This window comes from Oxyura jamaicensis, chromosome 1 (assembly GCF_011077185.1).
Source record: "Oxyura jamaicensis isolate SHBP4307 breed ruddy duck chromosome 1, BPBGC_Ojam_1.0, whole genome shotgun sequence".
Taxonomy (NCBI): domain Eukaryota; kingdom Metazoa; phylum Chordata; class Aves; order Anseriformes; family Anatidae; genus Oxyura; species Oxyura jamaicensis.
The window spans coordinates 108998249-109024072 of record NC_048893.1 but is presented as its reverse complement, the minus strand read 5'-3'; the positions used below and the strand labels follow the sequence as shown (position 1 = coordinate 109024072).

At 35.9% G+C, this 25824-nt stretch overlaps 1 protein-coding gene and 1 long non-coding RNA gene across 10 annotated transcripts in view; both read right to left on the bottom strand.

The window, feature by feature from the left end:
* ITSN1 (intersectin 1) overlaps positions 1–25824 on the bottom strand; it is a 125720-nt gene that overhangs the window by 65213 nt on the left and 34683 nt on the right. For 8 of the 9 annotated variants that reach the window (XM_035315691.1, XM_035315698.1, XM_035315693.1 and 5 more), the window contains exons 4-14: positions 23805–23868; positions 16154–16314; positions 13755–13934; positions 13195–13288; positions 11587–11687; positions 10910–10973; positions 8572–8709; positions 7482–7597; positions 3906–4168; positions 2949–3098; positions 2644–2784 (exon numbers count right to left, since the gene is read on the bottom strand). In XM_035315691.1, the coding sequence (XP_035171582.1) occupies positions 2644–2784; positions 2949–3098; positions 3906–4168; positions 7482–7597; positions 8572–8709; positions 10910–10973; positions 11587–11687; positions 13195–13288; positions 13755–13934; positions 16154–16314; positions 23805–23868 (1472 nt within the window). The remainder of the gene's footprint in view (positions 1–2643; positions 2785–2948; positions 3099–3905; positions 4169–7481; positions 7598–8571; positions 8710–10909; positions 10974–11586; positions 11688–13194; positions 13289–13754; positions 13935–16153; positions 16315–23804; positions 23869–25824) is intronic. The other variant, XM_035315699.1, reaches the window with a different exon arrangement.
* On the bottom strand, positions 14569–15313 carry LOC118160735. Its single transcript, XR_004747648.1, has 2 exons — positions 15148–15313; positions 14569–15047 (listed from the first exon to the last, which is right to left on the bottom strand). It is a non-coding gene; the product is annotated as an uncharacterized LOC118160735 (long non-coding RNA).

Here is a 25824-nt window from a genome sequence, read left to right as displayed (position 1 = left end):
TCTTCTGAAATAACTCTCTACTTTTCCACAGAGTAAACCATTTATAATCGCTCTTATAGAAGCGCTGTCTGTGCGGTACAACCACTCAGAAATAGTTCTCTGCCAGTTTGTCCTACCTTATTTTGTGTTTGTTTTTTTGAGTACAAAAAAGTAGGCATATCAAATTTAAGCTGCTTAGTTGAGAACCAATTCTCATTAAATATGCAAATTGGCTTGGAATTAATTGAAATTCAGGACATAAAAAGACAAACATAGATTTCAGGATATGTTAAAACAAGCACTTATTAACAGTTTATTTCTCACTTTAATAAATAAACATCAGCTTTGATAAGAACAAAACACAAATATTTTCAGTTTATTTAAAGAAAAGAAAATAAAGGTTCTCACTTTAAAGGAATACATGATGGCCAAAAACAATGTAACTCAAACTGTGTTAGATGAGAACATGTGATTCCTAGATCTCTATATTTAGTACTCCTGAAAGAGGATTATGTCTTCTCTCAATTTCAACAAACATTCATATGATTTTGCACTGATAAATTACAGGAGACACTGCAGATGAGAAATTCCTCCTTTGGTGGATCATTTATAATCTCTGCTTTCTGGAGAATGAAGTGCTACTTCATATACCTTTCAGTAGCCTTGGCCTCCAACTTCAAGTTGTCAAAACAAATTCTAGAAGCATAATGTGAAACCACTTATTTTATAAAGCTGTCTGTGTGTCAACATCTCATCTTTCAGACAAATTCAGTAATTTATTTCAGCAGCTACCCTGAATTGCAGGCTTCGGAGGAACATCTGAGAATTTCAATTTGTCACAAAGGACTATAAATGAAATAATACAATCCTAAGAACAAATGTTACCTAACCACTCGACACCAGAGTGAGTCTCATGAAAAGTTTTTAATTCTTCTTACAAGAGCACAAGCTTGCCTGTAGTGACATGACTTCATAGTTGTCCCACTTTGCTAATGGCAGTCTTTGATTGAGAACTCCCGTTTGTGGCTCATATCTTATGCTTATGCAGTGAGAACAGAGAACTGTAATCTCTTTATGATCCAGAAGACATACTTAGGTAGCACGGCAAAGTCAAGGACTTTATAAACTCATTAAGTATAAAAATTAAGATAAGCTATACATTTACTATTAGGAGTTATGTGTATCCCTCACTGTTCAGTTGTACTGCCTATAGCATGAGTAGGTCATTCTCAGTTCTTCAAGGATATCAAGGACAGATACTCCTGTTATGGCCCTATTACTCCCTACATAGTAACAAAAGGGAAACAGCAATATATAATGTAGAATTTTCCAAATCATCTGCCTGAGGAGGCCTGCCTCATTCCCAACAAACCACCAATAAAACAAACAGAAAAAAATTCTCATTTATCTATTGAGGGAAAATTCTTCTAACCCTATGCCCTGAGCAAAAGGGCACATGAGGAAGTGTGAGACCACTAATTCATCATAAGTCTCTACCACATACCCTGCTCCCAGTGATTCTGAGGAAAGACAAGTTACGTGGGAGCCAAATTGTTCATCAAGGAGGTAATAAACTCTCCAGGTAACTAGCAGAAGCCCTGCAGACAGTATAAACATGCTGCAGACACATACAGTTAAGGTGTTTGGAAAGCAGTATCCTTCCAAACACACCTGGAAATACCACTCTATCGGATAGCACAGATTCACATAACTAGCACAATTTTTCATCACACAGTATAAATTGTTATACAATTTCTTCCAACATTTTAATCAAACTCTGCCTTGAAACTAATTAGTAGGTTAAAGAATAATTACTTATTTTAATTAACTCACTTTCCATATCAAGCATCAGATGTATTAAACTAAAATATTTCCAGGTAAAGATATAATATCTTACAAAGAGCATTGATGATATTGACTCTTCATCTACTGAAGAGCTTAAAAGATCAAAATCGATCAAGATCAATGTCACATACTGCTTTACTCTTTCCTCTACAAATCAGATAGTATAATTTACAGGATATTTGAGGTACTCATCTTTTTTTCAGGAAACAGCTATCCACTCTTTTAAGTTCTCCTCAGATATATTTTTTTTTTACTTTACTTTTAGTTAATTTTCCACTAACTAGTAGTACTTCTTTCTAGGATCATAATTTTGGTAAACCACTCAAACAAAACTAGCTGAAATATTAGGGTAGAGATCAATGATCAACTGCTAAAAGATAGTATCACAAAGCCATAGCTATTGCTGTCAATCTAAAATTAATAATAATAATAAAAAAACTCAGACCCAAAATTCAACAGAACCACCAAGAACGGCAAGTGCAACTTTCATTACAGGACTGCTGTCACAGTCATTGTGAATGAAGCAATTTAGAAAGCAAATAGTTAGAAGTGCATTAACTAAGCATAGACAGCTTTTTGTCTCTCTGAGCTACTATTGGTGAATGTGACTTAAATTTCTAAACTTCATTGAATGCTGTTTGACTTTGTTTTCTCTTACCAGTCATGAGCATTTCATTAAAGATAGAAGAGTGATTCTAAGCTAACTATTGCAGTTCTTAAATGTCACAAGCTTCACATAGTACCATTCCTTGTTCATATTGAGTGGTCAAAGAGGTCAAAGCACAAGACAAAGAACAAAATCAGAGAACATTTCCTCACCTGTAGCTGCTGTTGCAGATGGGTAATTTCTGCAATTCTCAGTTCTCTAGATTTATTTGTACTCTCAATTTCTTGTCTTTGGGTAGACAGCCGACATCGGATATCCTGAAGCTTTCCCTCCAACTGATTTTTTTTATCATTCTTTAGACAAAAAGACAAAGATTTCTTTGTTTAGCAGATGGTTTGTCACGGAAATCAAGATCTAAAAAGTACTTTAATTCCATAATCAAAAGTTGAAATTATAGAAAACAAATAGGACCTTATCACAGGCATTACCATGCTCGTGTTTTATCTGCAATACTTACTAGGGCTTCCAGCTCAAATTCTAAGGTCTTCTTCTTTGCTTTTAGAACAACTATGTCCTCTTGTTCTTTGTTTCTTTGATTTAGTAGTTCTTGCCGACGATTACGTTCCCACTCAAGTTGCCTTTGCCTCTCAAGTTCCCGTTTTGCAGCCTTTAGCATTTAACCAAAAAAGAAAACACCACCAACAACAAAAAAGATATGCAATATCTATTTTGAGAAACTATTCTAACCATTGATATTCATAATGTGTGATTAAAATATTAATATAAACATGCTGCTAAACTGGAATAAGTATGTACCTCTAACTAAGCATAAAATTGCTCAATTATTTAAATGCTTCCTTGAAAGCACTATTGCTTCTCTGTATAGCGGGATTCTGGATAAACAGAATATCATTCCATTTTAGTAAATTTCCCAATATCCAATTTTCTGATTTAGTAAGTTGTTTCACATTAAGACTTCAAGAATCCTCCAAACTAACATCAAATCTCACTCCAGCACCAGGCATTCTCCAGTTTTGTGAAGAAGTCAAATGCTACTGCATTGGATGTATTAATTGGCAATGTAAGAACCTAATAGTTTTTGTTAAGTTAACCAGTATGTGTTTTCTTTAACAAATTAACTCAGCGCAGGAAAACCATGAATGCCACCAATGCCCACAAGTTTTTCATCGTTAATTCATGCATCTCTTTACATCAAAGAAAATAGTTATTATTATTTTTAAAGAAATCGGAGCATACTGTCCTAGACCTGAACATCTGATCCATTCATTTCACTTGAAAAATTAAGAAAGAGATAGACAACAATTTCCTCACCTACAAAAAAAAAAGTGCATTGCTTAAACATTTACTTACTAAAAATAAAGATGACAAAATATTTAGTATACACATTCTGTTCTGTTCTAAACAAACACAGATCTCAATGACTTAGCCACCTTCCTTTTATCTAATTGGTTACCTCTCTTCTTTCTATTTCTTTCCTCCTTTCCTCTTCTCTCTGCCGTTCCAATTCCCGTTGTTTTTCCAACTGTTTCTCTAGCTCCAGTTGTCTTTTCCGTTCTTGCTCCTGCCGCTCACGTTCTTTCCTTTCCTGCTCTGCCCGTTCCAGCTGTGCTAGACGCTCTTGTTCTTTGCGTTGCTGTTCCAGGAGAGCCTGCCTCCGTTTTTCAAGTTCTAGATTGCCACGTTCAAAGTTCTCACGTTTTTTATCTTCAAATGTAACTTTAACGTGTAGAAACATGGGGCAAAGGAGAATTAAACTTTGCTAGTAACTTAAAAAAACCTTCCATTTATGTTGAATCAAAGTGATACAATCTTCCAACAGAACTAGAAAGAGCTCTCAACTACTGATTGTATAGCTCTACAGGTAATTCCGGTTTTATCATTAGCATTTATATTGTAGTTTTCCTTAAACCCACATCCTAAGGAAACTAAGGTGTGGATTTCAGTTAACATTCCTGAGTGTGCTGGAGTTCCTCCACACATTTCATAATAGTAACAGCACAAGAACCATCATTTTGATTACAACAAGTAAGGAAAAGAGTTCAGCTGAAGATATTATCAAAAAGCCATTATGCAAATGACCAGAACTTATTTAAACTTGATATTCTCGTAAGATCACTTCATTACTGTCAGGAAAAGAAACAGCTTACTTAAGTTCTTGACCAGAACCCTGAAAGACTAGATTCCTGCAGATTCACACCCTTATCTCTTGTTGTCCTAAAACAACATCCTCAGTTCCAGCACAGGTTCCCTGACATTCTTCTGCAATATCGGGCATTATTCCTATTCAATACTCCAGACCTCTCTCACACAAGTCCTCCAAATTATTCCCTCCAAATCACCTTCAATTTATTTTCCTTTTTGGCATGCAAGTCAAATCAAGAGACAGTACATGTTCACTTCAAAGTGTGCATGCACCAAGTGTTTGACATGTTGGGCTGACATCTGCCCAACCAGTTGAATTTTTATCTTTTCTTAAGTTAATAAGTCTTTCTTACTGCCAATCACAAATTTTCACAGAAGAAGAAATTTAATCACTTCAATGTTTTAAATTAGCCACTAGATTCAAAGGATATTAAAATAAAGACTGATAAGATAGAGAATAGCCCCCATCAATTTAGGAAACCAAGCAAAAAGGAAAAAACATGTATTTATATTTATGTCAAGGAAGTCGTTTAAAAAGAAAAGGGCAAAACGCTTGCCAGCAGCATCAGCATTGCTTAAGCATTGTCTTAAAAGCTCAAAGAAAGCATATACCACCAAGATGAAAAACCAAGCTCTAAAAAGACTGCCCAACAAGAGAGTATGATTATTCAACAAAATCAAGGAAGCTACTAGAGGTAAGAAAGTATGAAAACAGATGAGACCAACTTCTAGCAAATGAAATTAAATGAGTAGCTATTGGCTTGTGTTACTATGTTTATGGGATAGCTTCTAAATGTTCATAAAAAACAGCAATAAAACTCTTTCAAATGCCTCGAGAAAAAAAAAAAAAAAAAAAAAAAAAAGCCAGATTTAGCAAAACCAATGAAAGATCAAGAAGTCGTTCACAATATGAGTGATCTTTATAGTGGAAAATCTACACATCAAAAACAATGAAAGGTTTATACAGTCTAGTTATTCTCAAACTGGAAACTAATGGCTTTAGAACAAAAATAAAACCAAGAAAATAAAGAATAACAGGTGGCCAAACCCAGACAATACTAATCCATAGTTCATATACAAAATTCATGAACTACAAGAGGTGGCCCTGCTTGAGCAGGGGGGTGGACCAGATGACCTACAAAGGTCTCTTCCCACCTCAACCATTCTGTGATCCTGCGATATTAGCTCAGCTGTGCAATCCATCCTCAGGGCTATAAGTCTAGAAGATGACTAATGCAACACCAGTCACTAAGAAAAGACAGTATAATGATCCTGAAAGCTATAATCCAGTCAGTCTAATCCCATGCTGGGCAAAGTAGCAGAGGCTACAATACACAAAGAATTAGTATGCGTGACTACACATGGCACCATGTGGAAGAGCCAACGCAGGAAAGAGCTGCCTCTCGAATAATAATAGAGGGCTGGGATCTGTCGCCACCCAATTTTATCAATAAGAAAGTTGACAAAGCCGATGAGGTCAATAAAAGAATACCAGTGTTTTTGAAGTCTAAAAAAAGAAAATAAGTCAAGAGTAGTGGTTGACCCTCCTAGCACTACAAACTGCACCCCAAACTCCTGTAATTCCAGGGGCACAAGACTTACACCTCAAAATGTGTAAGAGAGTCGTCTCTCACCTGTGACCAAACACATCATTGTGAGACCTCAGTGAGGTCTGCTTCAGCAGCCCCTGCTATCTGACTTCATCCTTCTACAGCCAGGAATGACTCGGTAGACTGCCAGCAGCAGTTAGTTATAAAACAGAAACCAAAGGCAAGGGTTGGAAAGAGACAGAAAGTCCTTGGGAATTAACGATCAGTTAAAAGATTGGAATTAAGGGGTGAAATAAATTACCAAATTTCACAATGACAGAAAGATTCTTGGTAGCCTCCTTCAAAGATCTCTACTAACAATTGTGCTGTTCAGTGTGCAACAATGGTCTGGAAGAGATTGAAAAGTAACAAGACAGCTTCTGGAGATGAGGCCAGATATTCAAGGTATTAAAATAAAAACCTAACTGTGAAGAGCTTTAGAAGAATCTCACAAAACTGAGTGATCTGGCAATGAAGAAGCAGAGGAAATTCAAGTATTAATGAATAGAGAGCAGTGCATTTGGGGAATTAAAATAATCCTAACTAAACACACATGGTCATGTACTCTAAAAGCAGTTAATATTCTGAAAGGATGTTGGCATTACAGCGGACATCTGAAAAGATCAGCTAAGATCTAAGCTGTGATCAAAGAGGCAAAACAGTATTAGTTATCAATAAAATTAACCAGAAAAAGAGTTTAGAACAAAACAGAAAAGCATTATTATTGTACTGTATAAATTTATCATATTGCTACATTTTCCACTGTATATAGAACAGAACAGAACAGAATAGAAGTAAAGAAAGAACAAAGAAGTGTGAGGGCATGGTCAGAAGTGTAAAGAATTTAGCGTCCAAGATGCTTTATACTTCCCTTATTTTACTTTTTAAACAGAGCTGCTAAAGCTTGTATAAAAACGGCATATTGTTATACAGACTGCAGTGAAACAAGCCTCTGTATATATATATGTAAGACAAACTATACTACACCTAAGTCAGAAGATGGAGGTAGTAAAAATTTTCATCATAGTCCTGTAATAGGGCTGCAAAGTGCTGCCTCTCTGGAGAGTACATAAGATAATCATCCTGAAAGCTGTTCATATCTCCATTGTCAGTAAAAATGGATTATACAGCAGTCAGGAATTAGCTGGACAAAGCATTGACTTGGTTATACCTCTGATGTATCAAAACTCGATTTGGAAAGAAAATATTCCTTAATGTGTCATTAAAACTTCCGAGAATATAACCTGATGATCTCTCTGATAACGGCACACAATGCATCACTATTTATACTTGCTCACCTGGTAATTTCTTTTCCAGTTGCTGCTGTTCTTCTTCTAATGCTGGTTCTTCAGGTAACCTTTGGTCTACAGATACCGAACTTACAGCAGATATGCCACTACCAGAACGTACTCTTCTGTCAATAAAAGGATAATTCCAAGTTGCTTAAAAGAACCTACATCTGTCAAATTTATTTATGATTTAATGATGAAATCATAAATTAAATGCAATGATGTAATGTTTAGTCATATTTAATGCTCCCTCAGCATTGCCCATAGTATTTTACTCTGCAGTTGCCATTAAGATAACAGCACCCCCCAGAGTCCCAACAGCACACACTGGTGACCTAAGCACCCTAGTTCAAAGTTCACAGCATCATGTAGCTTACAGATGTGCTCAATTCTGTCACCAAGATCTCTTACTTGTGACTAGTCTGAAGCTGGGGAAACAGTGAATTAAACTACAACAAAAGTTGCAAAGACAGAAAGAGCTCACTATAGTCAAGCTGAAAACAAGACACCACACAGAAGAAACAAAAAATTGTAACCTTCAAGAGTATACTTAAAGAACATGAAACTATGATTGTATGCAAACATTTTTCCATTGCTGTAACTGTCTTCCTACCCATTTCTCCAAGAAAAAGTGAAATAGAGAAATGGAAGTACTGACTCAGCACTACTATTCACAGATAGAACTGTTAAAAAAAAATAAAAAAAAATAAAAACAGAATTTGCCACAGTGTAAATTCAGGGCATGTTTTGAATTCTAATACATCTTATTTGCTGTACAAAAATATAAGCCTGAATTACAACTCTTTAAATTCATTTAGCCAGACTAAGTTTTGGAAGGTATGTTAACATAAGACAATGACAAAAACTGTATTCTTACAAGGACTTTTTGTAACAGAGCTATTTCCAGCATCCAGCTCTTCTAATAAAACCAAAAAATGTAGACAAGCATTTCCCAAAGGGAAGGCACTCTATGCCTTTTACGCAGCACAAAACCAAGGAGGGCTACTTTTCAGTCTCTTGCCCTTTATGCTCACAGGACAGCTTTCCCAAATGAAAAAAAAAAAATTAGGAGTGAGATTCCATAATTATAACCAGTTACCTAAATGAAGGTGGAATATACTCTGGAGGCAGTACAGGTGGCAGTGGCTGACCAGACATAGCTACGTCAATTAAGTGCATAGCCAGAATAAACTCTTCAGCTGTAAGTTTTCCATCTTGATCAATATCTGAAAGATTCCTTTTTAAAGGAAAGATACAAAAAATAAGTAAATTCTTAAAGATTAAAAATCACTGTTAAAAAGCACAATTTTGGTATATTCAGTTCCAAACTAATTCATTTTTTTCCATTAGTTTTTCATACTTTTTTAATTCTTTAAAACAAATAAAAGGCAAAAACGAGATGTATCACTATTTCCCATATTTCTCTTGCATGTCTTCCTTGAAACTATTGCTACAGCCATGGTTTCTACTTCTCTTGCTTTTGAGTGCTGCCTGTACTATAAGCTATGTAAATAATGTTAATCAGTGGAGTTTTCTTGGACACCTTGTGAACTACACAATATTGTTCAAGGAAGTGTAGAAGATTTTGATTTGGTCTACTTCTTGCATTCCTGAGCACACGTTTGTATTAAAAACAAAACCATTAATGTTTTAGCCTAGACAAGCACAAAACATTTTATTGCCATGCATACAGAAAATAATGATGCAGTAAGGCCTCAGGATGGCCTAAAACCAGTGCTCCAACAGGTTCGTGAAATGCCCAAAAATGCCTTCATATTAAGGTGCTTTTGGACAAAATTTAACAGCCTAAATATCAGCTTTTTTTCTCCAGCATGCTTCAGACTCTAATCCTAAAGGAAAATGTCTCATGATACTGTGAAAATCTAAGGTAAGCAATTGATCTATGCTTTTGATTTCTCAAGGTACAGGACTTTGTTTATGGGATTTAAATTTAAAAGACTATGACAGCCCCATTTGGTCCATGCCTGTATTACTGAGCTACTCAGGCTGGGGCACAGAAACAAGCTGAGGCACAGGAACAAGCTGGTAGAATGAAAATCTAGCATGCAAGGATATAATTCAGCTACTCTAACAGTACAGATCCATGTCTTTGTCCCCAAAACAGCTGTTACAAAATAGTTGACATGCTGAACATCAGTACTTTATCTTGTATGCCTACGAATCCATGAATCCACCCCTAAAACAAGGTGAGTCTATGGCCAATACAGACTGAAAAGCCTTGCCCTGGCAGTTCCACTGCCAGAGAATAAAAGTCAGGAAAGGGAACAATACCTAGGCCAACAAAGGCATAAAGGCTATTCCTTATTTCAATAGACCTGGCAGTTCTGATTGTCAAAAATTACAATAGATATGTTTAGATCCTGGAGCATGCTGACGTCATTCCCCTGCTCACAGAACCTACTTAAGCACTGGCAACAAGCAAGAATTTTCTGGCTAATCATCTACTGGATGATCGGGTTGCTATTTTTTTCCTTATAGTAGCTTTGTTAGGAAACAGAAGAGAGAGTGTTTGTTTTTTCATATTTTTGTTAAAACATCAGTGCTTAGCAAATAAAGAAGTGCAACTTAACTACCACACCACAGTGACAACATAGTTGACATCCTCACACATCAGAAGTCAGACAGATTATTTTGTTGACAGTGGTGTTTGAGGAAAGACTCTAAATTATAGAGATTAACTAGAAATAATTTGCAGAGAGAAACTGGAAATTAAAAATGTACAGAAGCAGCATGAAAGCCATTGAGAAGTCACCAAAGATAATCATAAATCAACAGTAACCAAGTACTACCAAGTAATAAAGTAGAAATATTACCCAGTACATAGGAAAACATGACCTTCGAAAGTATAAGGGAAAAGAGAGACTAATCCATGTGACAGTAAGAGCACAATAAACTTTGGCAAACAAGAACTTGAAAGGAAAAGAGAAGCCAAGACACATACTATGAAAATTCATGAATTGAAATGCGTAACTCCAGATCCTTGAAAATAAGCCTTAGAATTTCATGTAAAAGGCAGATGAGCCCCAGAGAAAGTATGATTCTGGATTAAGTTTCCTTTTGTACTACCTGTGCAAATGTGTAACTTTCACTAGTGCTGTATCACTTACACTTGAGGATGTAGAAGATGGGAGGCTGAACATTTGGTCTGCCTGAAACTCCCATAATTGAAACCCAACATAAAAAACACCTATGGGTATAATGTAAAATATATTCTTTTTTAGTTTTGTGGAGTAATATTAATATAGGCAAGGCAGTGCAGAGTGCAGGCTTTGTTTTATGAAGTTAAACATTCAAAAGAGCAAAATATAATGATTTATCAGTGGAGAAAGATTGAAAAGAGAGGAGAAAAAAAAAACAAGATACAGAGGTTTAAGGACAGTTTCCAGTTGGGTAGAAATCATTAGATTTATCTTTACCATATTGTAGCCAGCTGAGCCTGGGGTAAACTTGACTGCATAAGAATAGTTCTTGCTTGTGGACCTAACAAATTAAAACAAGGGTTAACAAACATATAAGCATTTTTCTCCTTTTTTTGTATTGCCATGTAGTTGTTGCGCAAGCAGAGGTTAGTTTTGAACAGGTACCACCAAAGAGATGTTATCATCGTGAACAGGCTATACACACTGCTATCCCTAGGCCCCTCAAGAAGAAAATACTAAAAAATAGATAACCCTTCCATCCTCCACAACACTCAAAAAAAAAAAAAAAAAAAAAAAAAAAAGCAGCTATGAAAAGCAAAGATGCTCTCAGAACTAGTTAAAATAAGCCAGAGTGCTGTTCTACTCTATTTCTGAAACTGGATAGGAACACCCATCAGTGGATGAGTCCAACATAACAAATGGCTACAAAAGTTTTCACAAAACACATTGTACCCTTTCCAAGAATCATTTCCCAGTACAGGACTGGAAGGTAAGAAAACAATACTAAATATCAGAGATCATTAAGGAGCTCGGAAATTTGAATAGAAAAATATTAACAGTGACAACCTGGAGAGATAAGAGTTTCTTACCATCTAAACATAATAACGTTTAGAATGTTATTATAATTGACCTTTTACAGTTAAAAAAGGAAACAATAATAGCTGTTTCAATACCTGTTAAGTGTCCACTCATTGTTTTATCATGGCTATTGAACAGCTGTCTGTATTTCAGTCTTGATGACTGAGGTACAGCCCACTCTGCCACAGGAGGCACACTAGAATTAAAAAAGGGATAGAGATGAGGGAAAAAAATACAATCTTGTATTTAATAGCATGAAGTAACAGGTACAGAAGGAGGAAACGATGCATAGAGATTAAGTTTTATCCAGAAATGTTTCTTTTCACAAATATTCCCTTCTATTCCTGAAACCACAACAATTTTGACTTCATATTTCTAAACATTTGTCATGTCTTTGAAGCTGTTTTTTGGAAAAGACGAATGATGGGCCTAAGATTCTTGCTGTTGTTTTTTTTTTCTTTACTAGTAGAGAAATTAAGTAACCTAAACGGTTTAGAGGAGCTAAAAGCTTTTACCTAAACATATGATAGAAAATGCACAGTAAGTGAAAGTAATATGTCATTTTACCCTGTCTTTAACTGCTAGTCTGACAAGTCTCCATACTGAAAACCAGTGAGTGTAGTTTTTCTGTCTTCAGACACATTTAAACTTTGTACTTTTTTTAACTTAAAAAACAAACAAAACAAAACAGATTACACAAGCATTTCTGAAAGCATACCAAATTGCAGTAAAAAAATTGAACTGAGCCCACCAAATCCATTTTCCCTGGTCCACTGAGCAGACAGCATGGTAAGACTTTTCAAACTTATGCTGAGAAGGCTTATATGAACTAAATTAAAGTGACCTACAAGATTCAGATATAGTTAACCCTAAAACTATGACAGCCATCTTCCAGAATATCTAGTAGTTGTATTGGCATAAGTTTCTTGAACTTCACTCACTATAAATACTGAGCATTACTACAAATAAACCAGAAGACTTCTGCAGAAATTATATCAGAGCATCACTGTCATGTTCCTAGCAGTACCAGATTTCAAAGAGAAGCAAAACTATTTGTTTTGAAATATTTTTAATCCCCTTTGCGAATAAGTTTCCATTAATGAACACTGGCAAAGTTACTGCTTTACCTCCTCTAAAGAAGTTATGTTTTGTTTGATACGTTTCTTTAGATCACAGTAAAATACATTTTGCCTAACCATACTCTTTTCTATGCTTTGAAATAATATAAAAGTTTTTTAGGTTTTGCAGAACTTCAAGCACACAAAAGAAAAAGTTATGTGGAGTGCATTTAAAATATGAAAAATATTAAATATATTTATTTTAAAAATAATCATACAATTTAAAAATAATCATACAATTGCTAATTTTACTTATGTTTCCACACTAATAGGGGGGTGCCTGTGCAGTTCTATACAATGCAAATTATGTTTATGGAATCATATCCTTTTCTAAAAATTAAGTTTCCAAGAGCTTGCAAATTCTGTCAACACATACTGTAAGAGCCTATTATATTTCAATTGTTCATTACTCATCAGCACATTCCTTGTAAAACCACAGTATCCTCTGAAATCCTGAAGTAGTATCTCAGCAGGAATTGATTTCTGCAAGTAAGCATTACTTCAGAGAATAATTTTGTTAGAGAAGTTGTTTTTCTAACAAGGAGGAACCAGATGCACACATATACTGATTGTAAAGCAACTCACCTGGCCACATCAAATGATTGTGCCTTTTGCAGTTTTGTGTTTAGTTGTGATCCAGGACCAGATCTACTAAAGGAAGAACTCTTTGGCAATGTGGCTGTAAATAAGAAAATACATGTATTTTTTAGTACTAGCATTTTTAAGTTGTAGAATTTCAATGACATTCATTTAGTTTTTAATGTCAACAACAAGTATTATGGTTCTTTTGATAGTATCCCTTTAAAAATATTAAGTATGTTAGAGTAATACCAACAAATAGCAGTAATTCAATAGTTATAAATAGGTAACAACAGATCAATTTCTAGTCAACAGTTTAAAGGCAAGCTTGATTTATCACACTGTTGCTCAGCATGACTGACTGTTACAGTATAGCATGTCCATTCTTTTAACAAGTTTGCTAAACAATTATATTGGGCTAAACCGAAGTACAGTTCTTATCCAAAATCATTCTTTAAAATAAGTTAGAATAGCTAATTCCATGTCTATTTTTCTCCGGATCCAAAGAAAATGGCAAAATAATTTGTTAATAGCAAGAGAGTAAAGAGTTTCAGTACATAGCATACCAGGATGAGCAAAAGCAGGCAGAGGCTGTATAACAGCAGGAGCTCCATTAGCCAGGGGAGGCACTGCTGCTGCAGGAACAGAAGATACTAATGGCGGAGACATTCCTACTACTGGAATTGATGCCATTGGCACTGGGGCAACAGTTGTAAGAGATGGCATGCTGGCAATGCCCCCAATACCTACGGGGGAGAAAAGGAGACATTTTTTCTGACTTAGAGACTCCTAACATGATGTAACGACTTACCGGTAGCCTGCAAGCCAGCAGTAAATGCAGAATTAAAGAACAAATCAAAATGGAAACTTCTACAAATCTCTCTAAAGAACTCTTACAGTCCGCTGCACCATTACCATGGCAGGGCAACATAAAACAATGTCGAGAGAACAAAATACTATTTCATAATGTATGCATATAAGATCACACTGGATGCAACACTGACCAAAAAAAAAGTCAATTAGCATTTGCTGAAGAAAAGAATTGTTTCCCTTGAACTAAATGAAGAGCAGTACTGTCAACTTCCAGTGAGTAATGAACCCGAAGTCTACATGTAGCCACAGCTGAAAAGAACAAGCTTCAGGAGAACTGCTTGCAGACTATTGTCAAGATGAAACAGTGCAAAGCTAATAGGATAAAGCACAGTAATGAGGTATTTTAGGTGTAAGCACAGTTGCATGGATAACAGGGAGCATAAGGAGGTCCAGTCATACCAATGGGAAGAATGAGGCTGTGTGCAAGCAGCTGAGATTAAGTTTCCAATGAATAACAAAAAAAGAAAATCCCCCCTCTTCCCCCACATTTTTTATTATTTTTGGGGGGGGGGGGGGAGTGATTTTATTACGCCTTTTCTTGCTTAGAGCAGTGTTTGTTTTGTTCAGTTTCACTGATTTCTTACAGTTAGATAAAAGCTAAAATTTGTGTAAGCAACAACTAATCAAACAACAGGACTGTATGCTGTTTATCAAGTGCATTGTACGCTTTTCATAATGACGGCAATAATTCTCAGGCACCAATCAACCTCAGTTACAGCAATCACTAAACCAGAAAGGTAAAGGACCTCTCACTACAGCAGAATATCAAGGTGTCAAACATGAGTTTCAGCTTCATTTAGATATTTTCATCATAGAATCATAAAATCATCTAGGTTGGAGAAAACCTTCAAGATCAACAAGTACAATCATGAACCTGACCTACTGAGCCCCATCACTAAACCATGTCCCTTAGTGCCACATCCATACACCTCTTAAACCTTCAGGGATGGAGACTCCACCACTTACCCAGGCAGCCTGTTCCAATGCTTGAATACCCTCTCTGGGAAAAAATCCTTCCTGATATGCAATCTAAATCTCCCCTGGTTCAACTTGAGACCATTTCATCGCCACCCTATCAGTTGTCACTGGAGAAAAGAGACCAACACTCTCCTCACTGCAACCTCCCTTCAAGTAGTTGTAGAGAGCAATGAGGTCTCCCCTCAGCTTCCTCTTCTCCAGATTAAACAACCCCAGATTCTCTCAATCACACCTTGTAAGTCCTGTTTTCTAGTCCCTTCACCAGCTTTGTTACTCTTCTTTGCACATGCTTGAGCACCTCCATGTCCTTCTTGTAGTGAGGGGCCCCAACCTGAACACTGTACTCGAGGTGCGGCCTCATTGGTGCTGCATACAATGGTACAATCCCTTCCCTGATACTGCTGGCCACACTGGGAAACGGTGTCAAGTGCTTTACTAAAATCCAGGTAAATAACATCCTGTCTTTCCCTTGTCTATTAAGAGGGGTCATCTGGAAGGAGATCAGGTTAGTAAGGCAGGACCTGCCCTTCCTAAATCCATGTTGGCTTCTCTCTCTATCCTATTTTACCTATTCCTTTCCTTGAAATGATGGTGAACTTGGCAGTATTAACCACAATAAATGAATCAGCAGTTGTTCTAGGTCTTATCAGTGACGTGTTCTGCTTTTAGTTCTAAAACTGAAAGCAAAGGGGTGCATTACCACCCTGATTTGTACAAAATTAAGAAAAACATACTGCCAAAGCTGGAGATCCCTTAATAAAAAATAGAGATTAACAGAAATAGTTCAAACAAAAACTCCATTACTTTGGAATGTACTAGCCCAGCTACGTGGTCTTTTTTTTTTCCTTTTTTTTTTTTTTTCACAAACACTTCTATTTGGAGCATATGGGGAGCAGTATAAGACCTGAAGCAAACAGGACCCCAGCTGACTTTATTGAGTATGGTTGGGTGCTAAAAGCAAACCTCATTGACATTTTTCTTTTAGCATATTCATGGAAGTGAAAGCATTTGTTTTTGTGTCCAAGTACCATTGTTTTAGAAACCACAAAATGAAAACCAAATTACACTAAAGTTCTATAACACAAGCTAACCAGGAGGACAACGAAGAGCTTACCAAACCCTGGTGCACTAGGCAGAGCAATAGGTGGCTGCTTCATGACAGGAGGCAGTGCAGATGGGAGTTGATAACCTTGTAGCTTTAGTTTGATAAGTTTCATAGCTATTGAGAACTCCAGCTGATCCATCCTCCCATCATTGTTCATGTCAGCCAGAGCCCTACAAAAATACACAATTTTCACAGTTAGATTCTTTAATTATGAACTTCAGGAACTGACCTAGAAGCATGCACACACACAGAGGCGTGTAATATTCAAGACTAATTAATTTCCACTCCAAAGTAATTATACCATGCTAAAAACAATCATCAAACAAGACACTGTTTAAACCAAGAGTTTCTTGATTTCTTTCTTGGAGTGACTAATAAATAATTTTAAAGCCATTTTTCAACTCTTAGAGGAATTACAGTGAAGCAACCTGAGAGAAAGGATTAATGTAGTTGTACTAAAACTTTGCAAAAATCACACAAATCTATGTGGCACTACAAACAGCACCACAGGGAGTCATATGACTTTGTCTGCAAATTAGTACTTTATCTACACTTAAAACAAAATGTTCTTTAAATTTGTGCAATTTACTAAGCACCATTATATCTGCAAGTGTATAATTGGGTTTTCAGTTAAACAATAATAATCAAGATAAAACATTGAGCCTAGATCTTGAATATGCTTTCATTTAGAGTAGTCTGACTTAAATTGCCTTCTGTTTCTTCATTTGGTGGTTAAGAAAACCATGTTCAGCAGGGAATGGGAGTGGGTTGGGGACTAGAAAGGGGGAGAAGCAAGAAGAATGTTGGTTCCTGAAGTTGCAAGCCAAAAAATACAGTAAATGCACCTTAATAATGTAATCAGTTATAAGCTGAGTTTTTCACATCATTTTTATTTCTTTGCATTCATTTGAAGAATTAAGTATGCATTTCAGTATTTTAATACTATACATTTTTAAGTGCATGTATACGTTACATGCCATGGACAGGACAACACAAAGGACCCCGGCAGTCTAATTAAAAAAAGAGCTTTACTTCTGGATCAACTGTCCATCAACAAAAGCTTTCATCAACTTATGCCAACAGTTGTCAAGGAAGTAGCACAATAAATTGACAGTTATTCATAGCTGATACTTAAAGAAGTAGATAATTTGGTAAATACAGTGGTAAAGCATTCAAAACCTGAAAACCCTCCCAGCCTAGACCCCTTTCCCCCCCCCCAAAAAAAAAAAAAAAAAATAGGAAAACTCAACAAAGAGATAGATCCCAGCTGATCCCAGATGAACCATGCATCTTAAGAGTTTTCCCTGACTGCCAGTATCATTTCCCCAAAACTGGAGACACTCCAACTCTTCCTAATACTTTTAAGACATTTTCAGTAGTGTAGCCAACCTTGTGACATTGGTGGAGTAAGACAAAATAACCGAGAATCTGGCAGCAGTATTTAAAGGAAGTCTTATGAGCGAACTGTAGACTCTGGGGCTTAGTTAGAAAGAAAAGTATGCATTGCACCACTCCCTCAAAGATTTTGAATTACTACACATATTCCACTAGAGAACAAGTTTTGGCTGTGCAAACATGTAGCTGTTGTTTCCCGAAGCTCTGTATCACAGGGAAGTTTGATTTACACATAAAAGCTGTCTGCTTTTCAGTAACTTTAGACTTCGCTTGTATCTCATTTAGTCTTTGAAAACCGAAATTTGTAGTCAAAGCTGATTCTGGGACCCACACAGCATAATGTAATTTGGATTCAAGTTTCAGTCATATCACTTAGTCTGTTGTTTGTTTCACAAATAATCAGTTAAAAAGATCCTACTACAGCAGTCAGACGGCAATTATGGTAATCCAACCAGCAGAAGAGAGAAGACCAGCACAGAAAACCTGGACCAAGAGAAGAACAACTTTGAAATGAGTATTTCTTCCTTGCAGAGCACCAGTGCTCTAGAGTCTCAGCCTCTGATCGCTCTTCCATGAAGAGTAAGAAAAACACTGGTACCTCCTGATGCAATGGCAGCCTAAGTTAAAATGGGAATTTAATATTTTAATTTTCCTGCAGCTTGCAGAGCCAAGTGGGAGAACCCTAGTGAAGCCTCTCTCTTTTGAGCGGTAAGGTTAGATGACAGTAATTGTTAATAAAAGATGTGTATTTTGAAATGCAAGGTACGGTTACTTCTAGAGAACAGGTAAAATGAAAAGTAGGCTTCTCACATTTTGTTACACATTCTGTTAATTAAGTGCAACAGCTTTCTCTGAACATAAAAGTACTATGAGTTTATTAGTTTCCAGCATATATGCCACAAGACACTATACAAAAGCTTCTATACAGATTGTATATATACAGTTCTTCCTATAAAATGAAAAGGGGATTAACCTAAAAAAGACATTTGCATCTCTCTGACATTTTCTCTATATCAGAAATGTTTATTTCAACTTACAGTTCGTGTATTCATTTTGAAGGAATTCATAATTTAACTATGACACAAAAAGAGAGAATAGACATTCTTACAACAACAGCTAGCATAAAAATGTCCCACAACATGTTGCAGAATTTTTGCTGTTCAGAATCTTCTCTCAGGCTTACAAGTAATGGTATTACTCGGGATATTTTAATTTTATTCTTCACATACATTTTACTTTTTAGAACCAAAACAGTTCATATAACGTACATTAGTCACCACCTATAAACAGTGATATTAGGTTTCTAAAAGTCTCACTTGGGATAAATATAGGCTGCAAGTCTTACAAACCTGAAACATGCTTGATAAGATGAGGCAAAAGTTATTTGAATGTCAGAAAATGGGTAACTGTATTTTTGAAGTACTGCCCTGTGTTCATTTTGCATTAGAAAGTAAATCAACATATAGAGAAAAAGTACTGAGGGTAAGATAGCTTCACTAGAAAAATAAGAGTACTAAGAACAAGGGAAACCAGGAGAGGATAATTAAATACAAGCACACGCTACACCTTTCCAAAGGCAATTAAAAAAAAGCAAAATTATTAAATGGGGATTTTTTATTTTTTTTTTTAATGAAAGTTTTATTTGATGCTTGCTTAGTCGTTCTTCTGTCAGGTGCCCAGTGGAAATAGGAGAGTAAAATCCAGGCTTATACAGCTAGCAAACCTGTGGATGTGCATACAAAATCAGAGAAAACAATCTGAAGAAACAATTTTTTTTACTTCAGTCATCAGCGGTACTCCCAGAGAAGACACCTTCCTCAACAGAGAAGTCAGTCAGCTCCGTTGTGACCAACAACTCAAATAAATAGTTGCAATGTTCCTTACACCTCTGCATTTAAGCAAAGTAATTACACGAGATGTATTTATTAGCCACTTGTTCAACATAAGTGGCTTCTACACATGCAGCTACTTTAATTTATAAAACTGGGGGCTTTCCATCACAGGCAGAATCTCTGAGACTGTCAAATGCATGGCCATGAAAATGCAATACGAGTAAATACTTGTGCTGTAGGCAGCCTGGATTCTCCAGACACTAGCAGCATGCTGCAAGGACACAGTAAGTCTTTGCATTCACCGTAAGAAAATATTAACTGACCAGTAATACGAAACTTTGATGTGCACCAGCCTTACTGCTTTCACTGAACTATTTTCACTTAATCATCAGTAAGTTTTAATTTACTGTCTGACCTTCTGTTCAACTCATTTACTCTACACCAATGGCTTTGTTATTTAATTCAATAGCATAAATTTCAGTAAAAAAATTTACATACATGCTACAGAACTTACACATGTTTTCACAGCTTGTTAACAAAAATCAGCTTTGGTCTGACAAAATCTTTAGTGAATAAATAGGACAAATTTCAATTTTTAATTATTGAACCTAGTTGTCATGCTGTTAGATTGCAGTGCTACTTTGAATAAACATCACCTTAAATCCAGCAAGCGCCTGACAGTAAACACTAATTACACTGTTCTGCTTCTAATGAAATTTGGAAAAATGTAATGTCCTTATATTGGCTTTATTTAAGGTCTGGCCGGAAACTAGTGGAGAGCAGTAAATGAATTAAACACTGACTAAATATTGATGATATTTCATAGAACATGCCTGTGTTTACAACAGGGGTTTTCTAATGAGAAAAACTACAGCAGACTTCATCACAATGCTTGATTACAGGTGGTAACAAAATTCTTCCCCTACAGATCTTTTCCTGCTTCTTTCTCTCCTTTTTTTCTGCAGAACACAAAGACAAATTGATTATTTCTGCATCTATGAAAGACAGAAATTAAGCATGCAAGCATTTTTGTCCTTTAAATGTGCTTACAATTAGGCTACAAAACATCCACCTCCATGAAAATAACAGTGTTAAAACAGGGAAACACCTTGCAGTTGAAAAACCTGGAATTATTTAGCTTTACATTCCCATATTAGATTATACAATCCCATACTGTGTCATAAAATTCAGGCATAAAAGGAGAAATTGCTTTTTTTTTTTTTTATCATTCACTTACTCAGTGCATGTATAGCAAGACCTACAACTCATAGAATTGCCACCCCTTTATCTTTCAGATCCACACTGATAGAAATTTAAGAAAGTTGTGAGCTTGTGAGGGAAGTGTATGTCAGGAAATGGTATGTCAGGTAAAACTGTATGACAGTTTTAGTCTGTCCTGAAAAAAATAAAAATCAAATAGCTCTAAACACATGAAAACAGCTGGCATTGATTATTTTAGTTCCCACTTAATTCAAGAGAGACACGTTACACAGAAGATGCTTTTTGAGGCCAACACTCAGGAGAGCTTTAGAAGAGAGCCAGGTTGTTACCTACTTAAAAACAGTTATTTTTCAAGCCGTTGCTGTCTCAATTCAAAGCCTACTTGGAGGCTTTTGAAAAGAAAATAACAAAAAAAAAAAAAAACAGCTTGGGATACTACAAAGCTTGTAAAGGGTAGAATAGTACTATACATAACTTATCACAATAATTCCTGTAGTTTGCTCCTCCGAGGACATTTTTTTTTACATGAATGCAGCGTAGAAGGGACACAGGAATTCTCAGTGCTAAAAAGCATGGAGTTACTGTTTCAAAGAACAGGAGTACTAAGGAAGCTCTGACTAACAGCAGAAATTTAAGTAAGATATACTCTTCAGAGTCTCATCTTAGAAAACAATTACACCAACTGCAGGATATCCTCAAAGCAGCCCTTGAAGAAGAAAACATTTAACTGATACTTCAGCTAGATAGTATTTCTTGAAGTTCTAGTAAATACTTTTTCACGATTAAAAAAAAAGCAATTCAATTTTACTTAAAATGTAAGATAGCTATAATCCTTATACAGCTCACTTAAAATTCTCCCACTCATGAGAAAATATGTTTGGAAAGTCAAAGAGAGCTTGATTTTTCTGCAGAAAACTCAGAAAGCTGGCCTGTCACTAATTAGGCCAACCCCCATGCAATTCCTTTCCCTGTTGTTTTTTTTTTTTCTATACAAGAACTTCCATAGCCAACAAAACAGATTGAACTTTGTATTAGCATAGATTTGTCTACACACAGCTGTAGGTAGCCTTTTATGAAACAAATGCTAGGTCCTTACCTTACAGACGTTAATATAATAATCTGTATTGAAGCAAGTCAGCTCACTGAGAATAGGAAAATACTTGCAACATACAATATGCCCCTGCTTTCATATTTCTAGGATCAGAAAATTAATCTGAAGACTTGTACAAGTTGCTCTAACTCAGAATAGTAACTTTCTTTTCTGAAAGTGTTTTACCTTCCCTTCTCTTCCTCTATTAATCACATGCTATATAAAGTAAGCATTTCCATTTAGGAAATACTGATAAAAAACATTTTATGTAGATCTTATCTCTTATAGAGATTCTGGACTTTCTATAGCAGATTTTCTCCCTCTATTAAAATATTCACAGTCCTACATCAATGTTAATAGAAATTTGGATAGGCAACATTCAGAACATTGCTATTAACTTCTAAATCCTCAAAGCAAGTGCCACTTATAGATCTTACCCCTGGGAGCTAAGGCAAACAATGATTCACATTTTTCAATGCAGTCTGGAGCATATTGTGACGTCCTTTGGAGGCTGCAAAGGACTTCTTGCCACTAAACAGTCTAACTTCTATTGTCTCTGTGGGACAGCAGTAATATGTGGTAGGTTACAAACAAACATTCACTGATTCATCAAAAGAGCTAAATCATTCAAGTGGTGGGAAAAATATTTTTTTCCCCTTTTTTTTTTTTTTTAAGAGGTCTCTTATTTTAAAACCACTATGCAAATATTGTCTTACTTGGTTATTCTAGTTCCAACTGAGAATTCATAAAACGGATCTAGACTTTAACTTAAATAATTACTTCTCTTAATTCAGAGATGATTGAAAAAAGAAGACAGACAATGAGAAAGAGAGATACCTACATTTTTGGTATGATTTAGAAAGGCAGCATGAATAAGTTTTAGTTCAGCTTTATTTTAAAAAAATGAGCAAGTTCAGGTCTTGTCTCTATGACAACTACAGAACCAGTAGAATGATTCTCTCCCTCTCAAGAGGCTGAAAAAACTGAATAATTCAGAGAGGAAGAGATTTTTAGTCAGACTATTTACAACTGTTTAGTTTTGTTAACACCTATTTAAAGCTAATGCCTATGGAACATTTTTGGAGAAAGGATGTCTTGTTTAAGACAAAACCTCTTTCACTCTTTAATTAAGAAGCAAGATAAGTTCCACAGGGACATTTGAACTTTCACTGAGCCCTCTAGCAAATAAGGTAACAAGACCAGATTTGATATTTGTAAGACAAAAGTCATTTGAAAAGAAAATAAGCTATTTATTTAAAAGCCATGTAAATCCAGTCCCTCTTTAAAGCATGCATATTTCCAAAGCAATTCTTTTTCTTGCAAGAAAATAACTTTCTTCCTCCAGTCAGAGCAAGACTCTGCCTTTTGAAGCCCTTACTACAGCAAGAAGTTGTAAGTGCAATAGATTACCCTCTCTTTCGAACAGTTAACAGAGAAAAAGTTAACACATTTATTGAAAGTTATCCACCAATCTGCTGCTTTTTCCACTCTAGAAAGTTTTTGCAGTAATATAACTAATGCAAATTATGAACAGTCTACAGTTAGCACTTCCGAATCCAGAAGGGTCATGTAATTTAGAGCAAAAGTTCTCCTGCATGAAGAAAACTGTGAGACTGTAGAAATATCTGTGATGTGTAATGTACAGCAATGAAGACTGAGATGTCTTAACTCACCAAGAAATACTAAAAATGTCAAGCTTTCAAACTGGATCTTGAACTACAATGAAAACAGTCAGTCTTAATTTGGTAATAAATTTTGCAAGTCTTACCTGAGCTGTCTAATTAGAAAGAATTTTACTACTACTTAATGTGCTTAATGATTGTATTGGTATAGTTTTAACAAAACTGAAAGCATTTGGTAGTTTGAAAGGAGGGTTCCAAATCACCAACTTCAAAAACGCCATTTGTAGAAGGATGGCTACTTCCAGTAACTGAAAAAGTAATTAAAAACTTAGCTAAACAATACTAGAAAGCATATTTGCCTTGTAGACTTTTGGAAGCACACTGAACAAAACGGGTGATTTTAAACCCCAGAATATGAAATACAATTACTGCACAAGTCTGTACAAGTGAGCTTCATGCTCTACCATAACTGCAATCTCCCCGTTCCTCCATATACTCACCATATCTGTGCTAACACCGGTTGAGGTAACCCAGACTGAAAAAAAAAGTTTCTAGCTTGATCACCTATAAAATAAATAGGACATCATTTCAGAAAATGCTAAAAATACCAATTGAGTAAAGAGGAAATCATTAGTCAAAATATCTAAACCAGAAGCAACAGTAAAGCCATAAATACTTAATGCTATACATACATAACATGGCATGATATTTAATGGTTTATCACTCAAGAACCTACAAGGTATTTCCAACAAGGACATACTTTTTCAGTCTGCAACAGTCAGCACCGCATGAGGTCAATTGGACATAAACATTTAGTACAACGGGAAACTCACAATTCACAGTCCCTGATTTGTGTCAATGGCTCTCTTTGCAGGAATCATGTGCTTTTTTCTTTGTGCAAGATTTTTTTTTCCTTCAAAGAAATTACGTATCAATGCAAACTCTATACTAGATTTTTGGTAGTACAAGGCTAGTCAGCTGCCACAAAGTAAATATTAAATAAATTATAACCAAAGTGGTCTTTATCCTGATGTGTAACCCAGGATAAAGCAACCCTTAAAGAAAGCAATGGTACATTTTGGTCATTTTCCAAATATCAATTAAAAGTAAGGATAGAAAAACAATTACCAAAGGATTAGGCACTTGGAAATAACGTGGCCTGTAAAGGAAATTTGTAAACAAACTAGAAATAGCACTAACTATCAAAGGAAGTCGATAAAAACTGTACTAGCTTACACACTGAACTCAGATTTTGTGTCAAGTCTGTCATGTAACAGGAGCAGGAGCAATCAAATTGTATACTTGGAGCTATGTATGGGTGTGATGAGACTCTGCTAAGAATCTAATTCTGATTTCATACTCTGGAAATCTTCTTGATGGGCAGACAGAAGAAAAAGGTAGAACATGGCTTTACCTTGCATTTATTTCCATTGAGCATAAGATTTTAGATAGCACTTAAGGGAATTTAATGCAACAAACAAAAGTAGACACCATACTGACCTTAAAACTGAAGCAAATCAGTGTTTTTAAATGAAAACTTATCAGGACCAATGCAGCCTTTATTCACAGCCTTGCTTCCCCAAATTACATCATCTTTCGCCATTTAGATTTTTTAAAAGGTCACCCACAGTGATAGCACTAATTTAAACAATCAGTTTCTGAAACAGACTTCAGTTAAATTAATAGATCTTTATTTTAACAGACTTCTTAGTCTATTAGTATGTTAGTGTAGCTGGTTGACCCCAGCAGAAATTAAGACCTAACCAGCTACTCACTAATTTCTCTCCCCCTAGCAGAACAGGGGGGGAGTAGGCAGAGCAAAAGTATGAAAAGTCGGGAAGCTTGTTGACTGAGATAAAGATATTTTAATAATTGAAAGAAGGAGGAAAACAAAACAAAACAAAACAAACAAAAAAATTGATGCAAAGTTAATCTCTCACCACCTCCTGCAAGTAACCAATGCCCAGCCAGTCTCTGAGCAATGGCTACATTGGAAAAAAAGTGCATCCACCTCCCACAGTTGTTGTTGCTGTTGAGCATGCCGGTACAGAATATCCCTTTGGTCAGTTTGGGTCAGCTGTCCCAGCTGCATCCCCTCCTTGTTAACCATCCCCAGCCTACTCACTGCAGGGAGCAGTGTGAGAAAGAGATAATCCTGGAAGCTGTGCAAGCACTGTACAGCAATAGCAAAATGGTGTTATCAACACTGCAAAACACAGCACCATGCAGGCTGCCATGAAGAAGGTTAATGCTATCTCAGCCAGGCTCAGGACAGGGAGTTACTTCACCAAAGGCATTAAAGCGCTATAAATACTACTAAGCATCAGGGTAATTCCACATTCTGAATTGTAACTCTGCAGTTCATAACTACCAGCTGCCTCTACACAACACAGCTGCTGTACAGAGCCAGCTATAAATCATTTTAATTCTACTTAAAAAATCAAGTGGCATAAACCAGGTATAGTGTTTACAGTAAAATATCAGAAAAGGTGAAGTTGATGTAGCAAAGCAAAGGAAAAA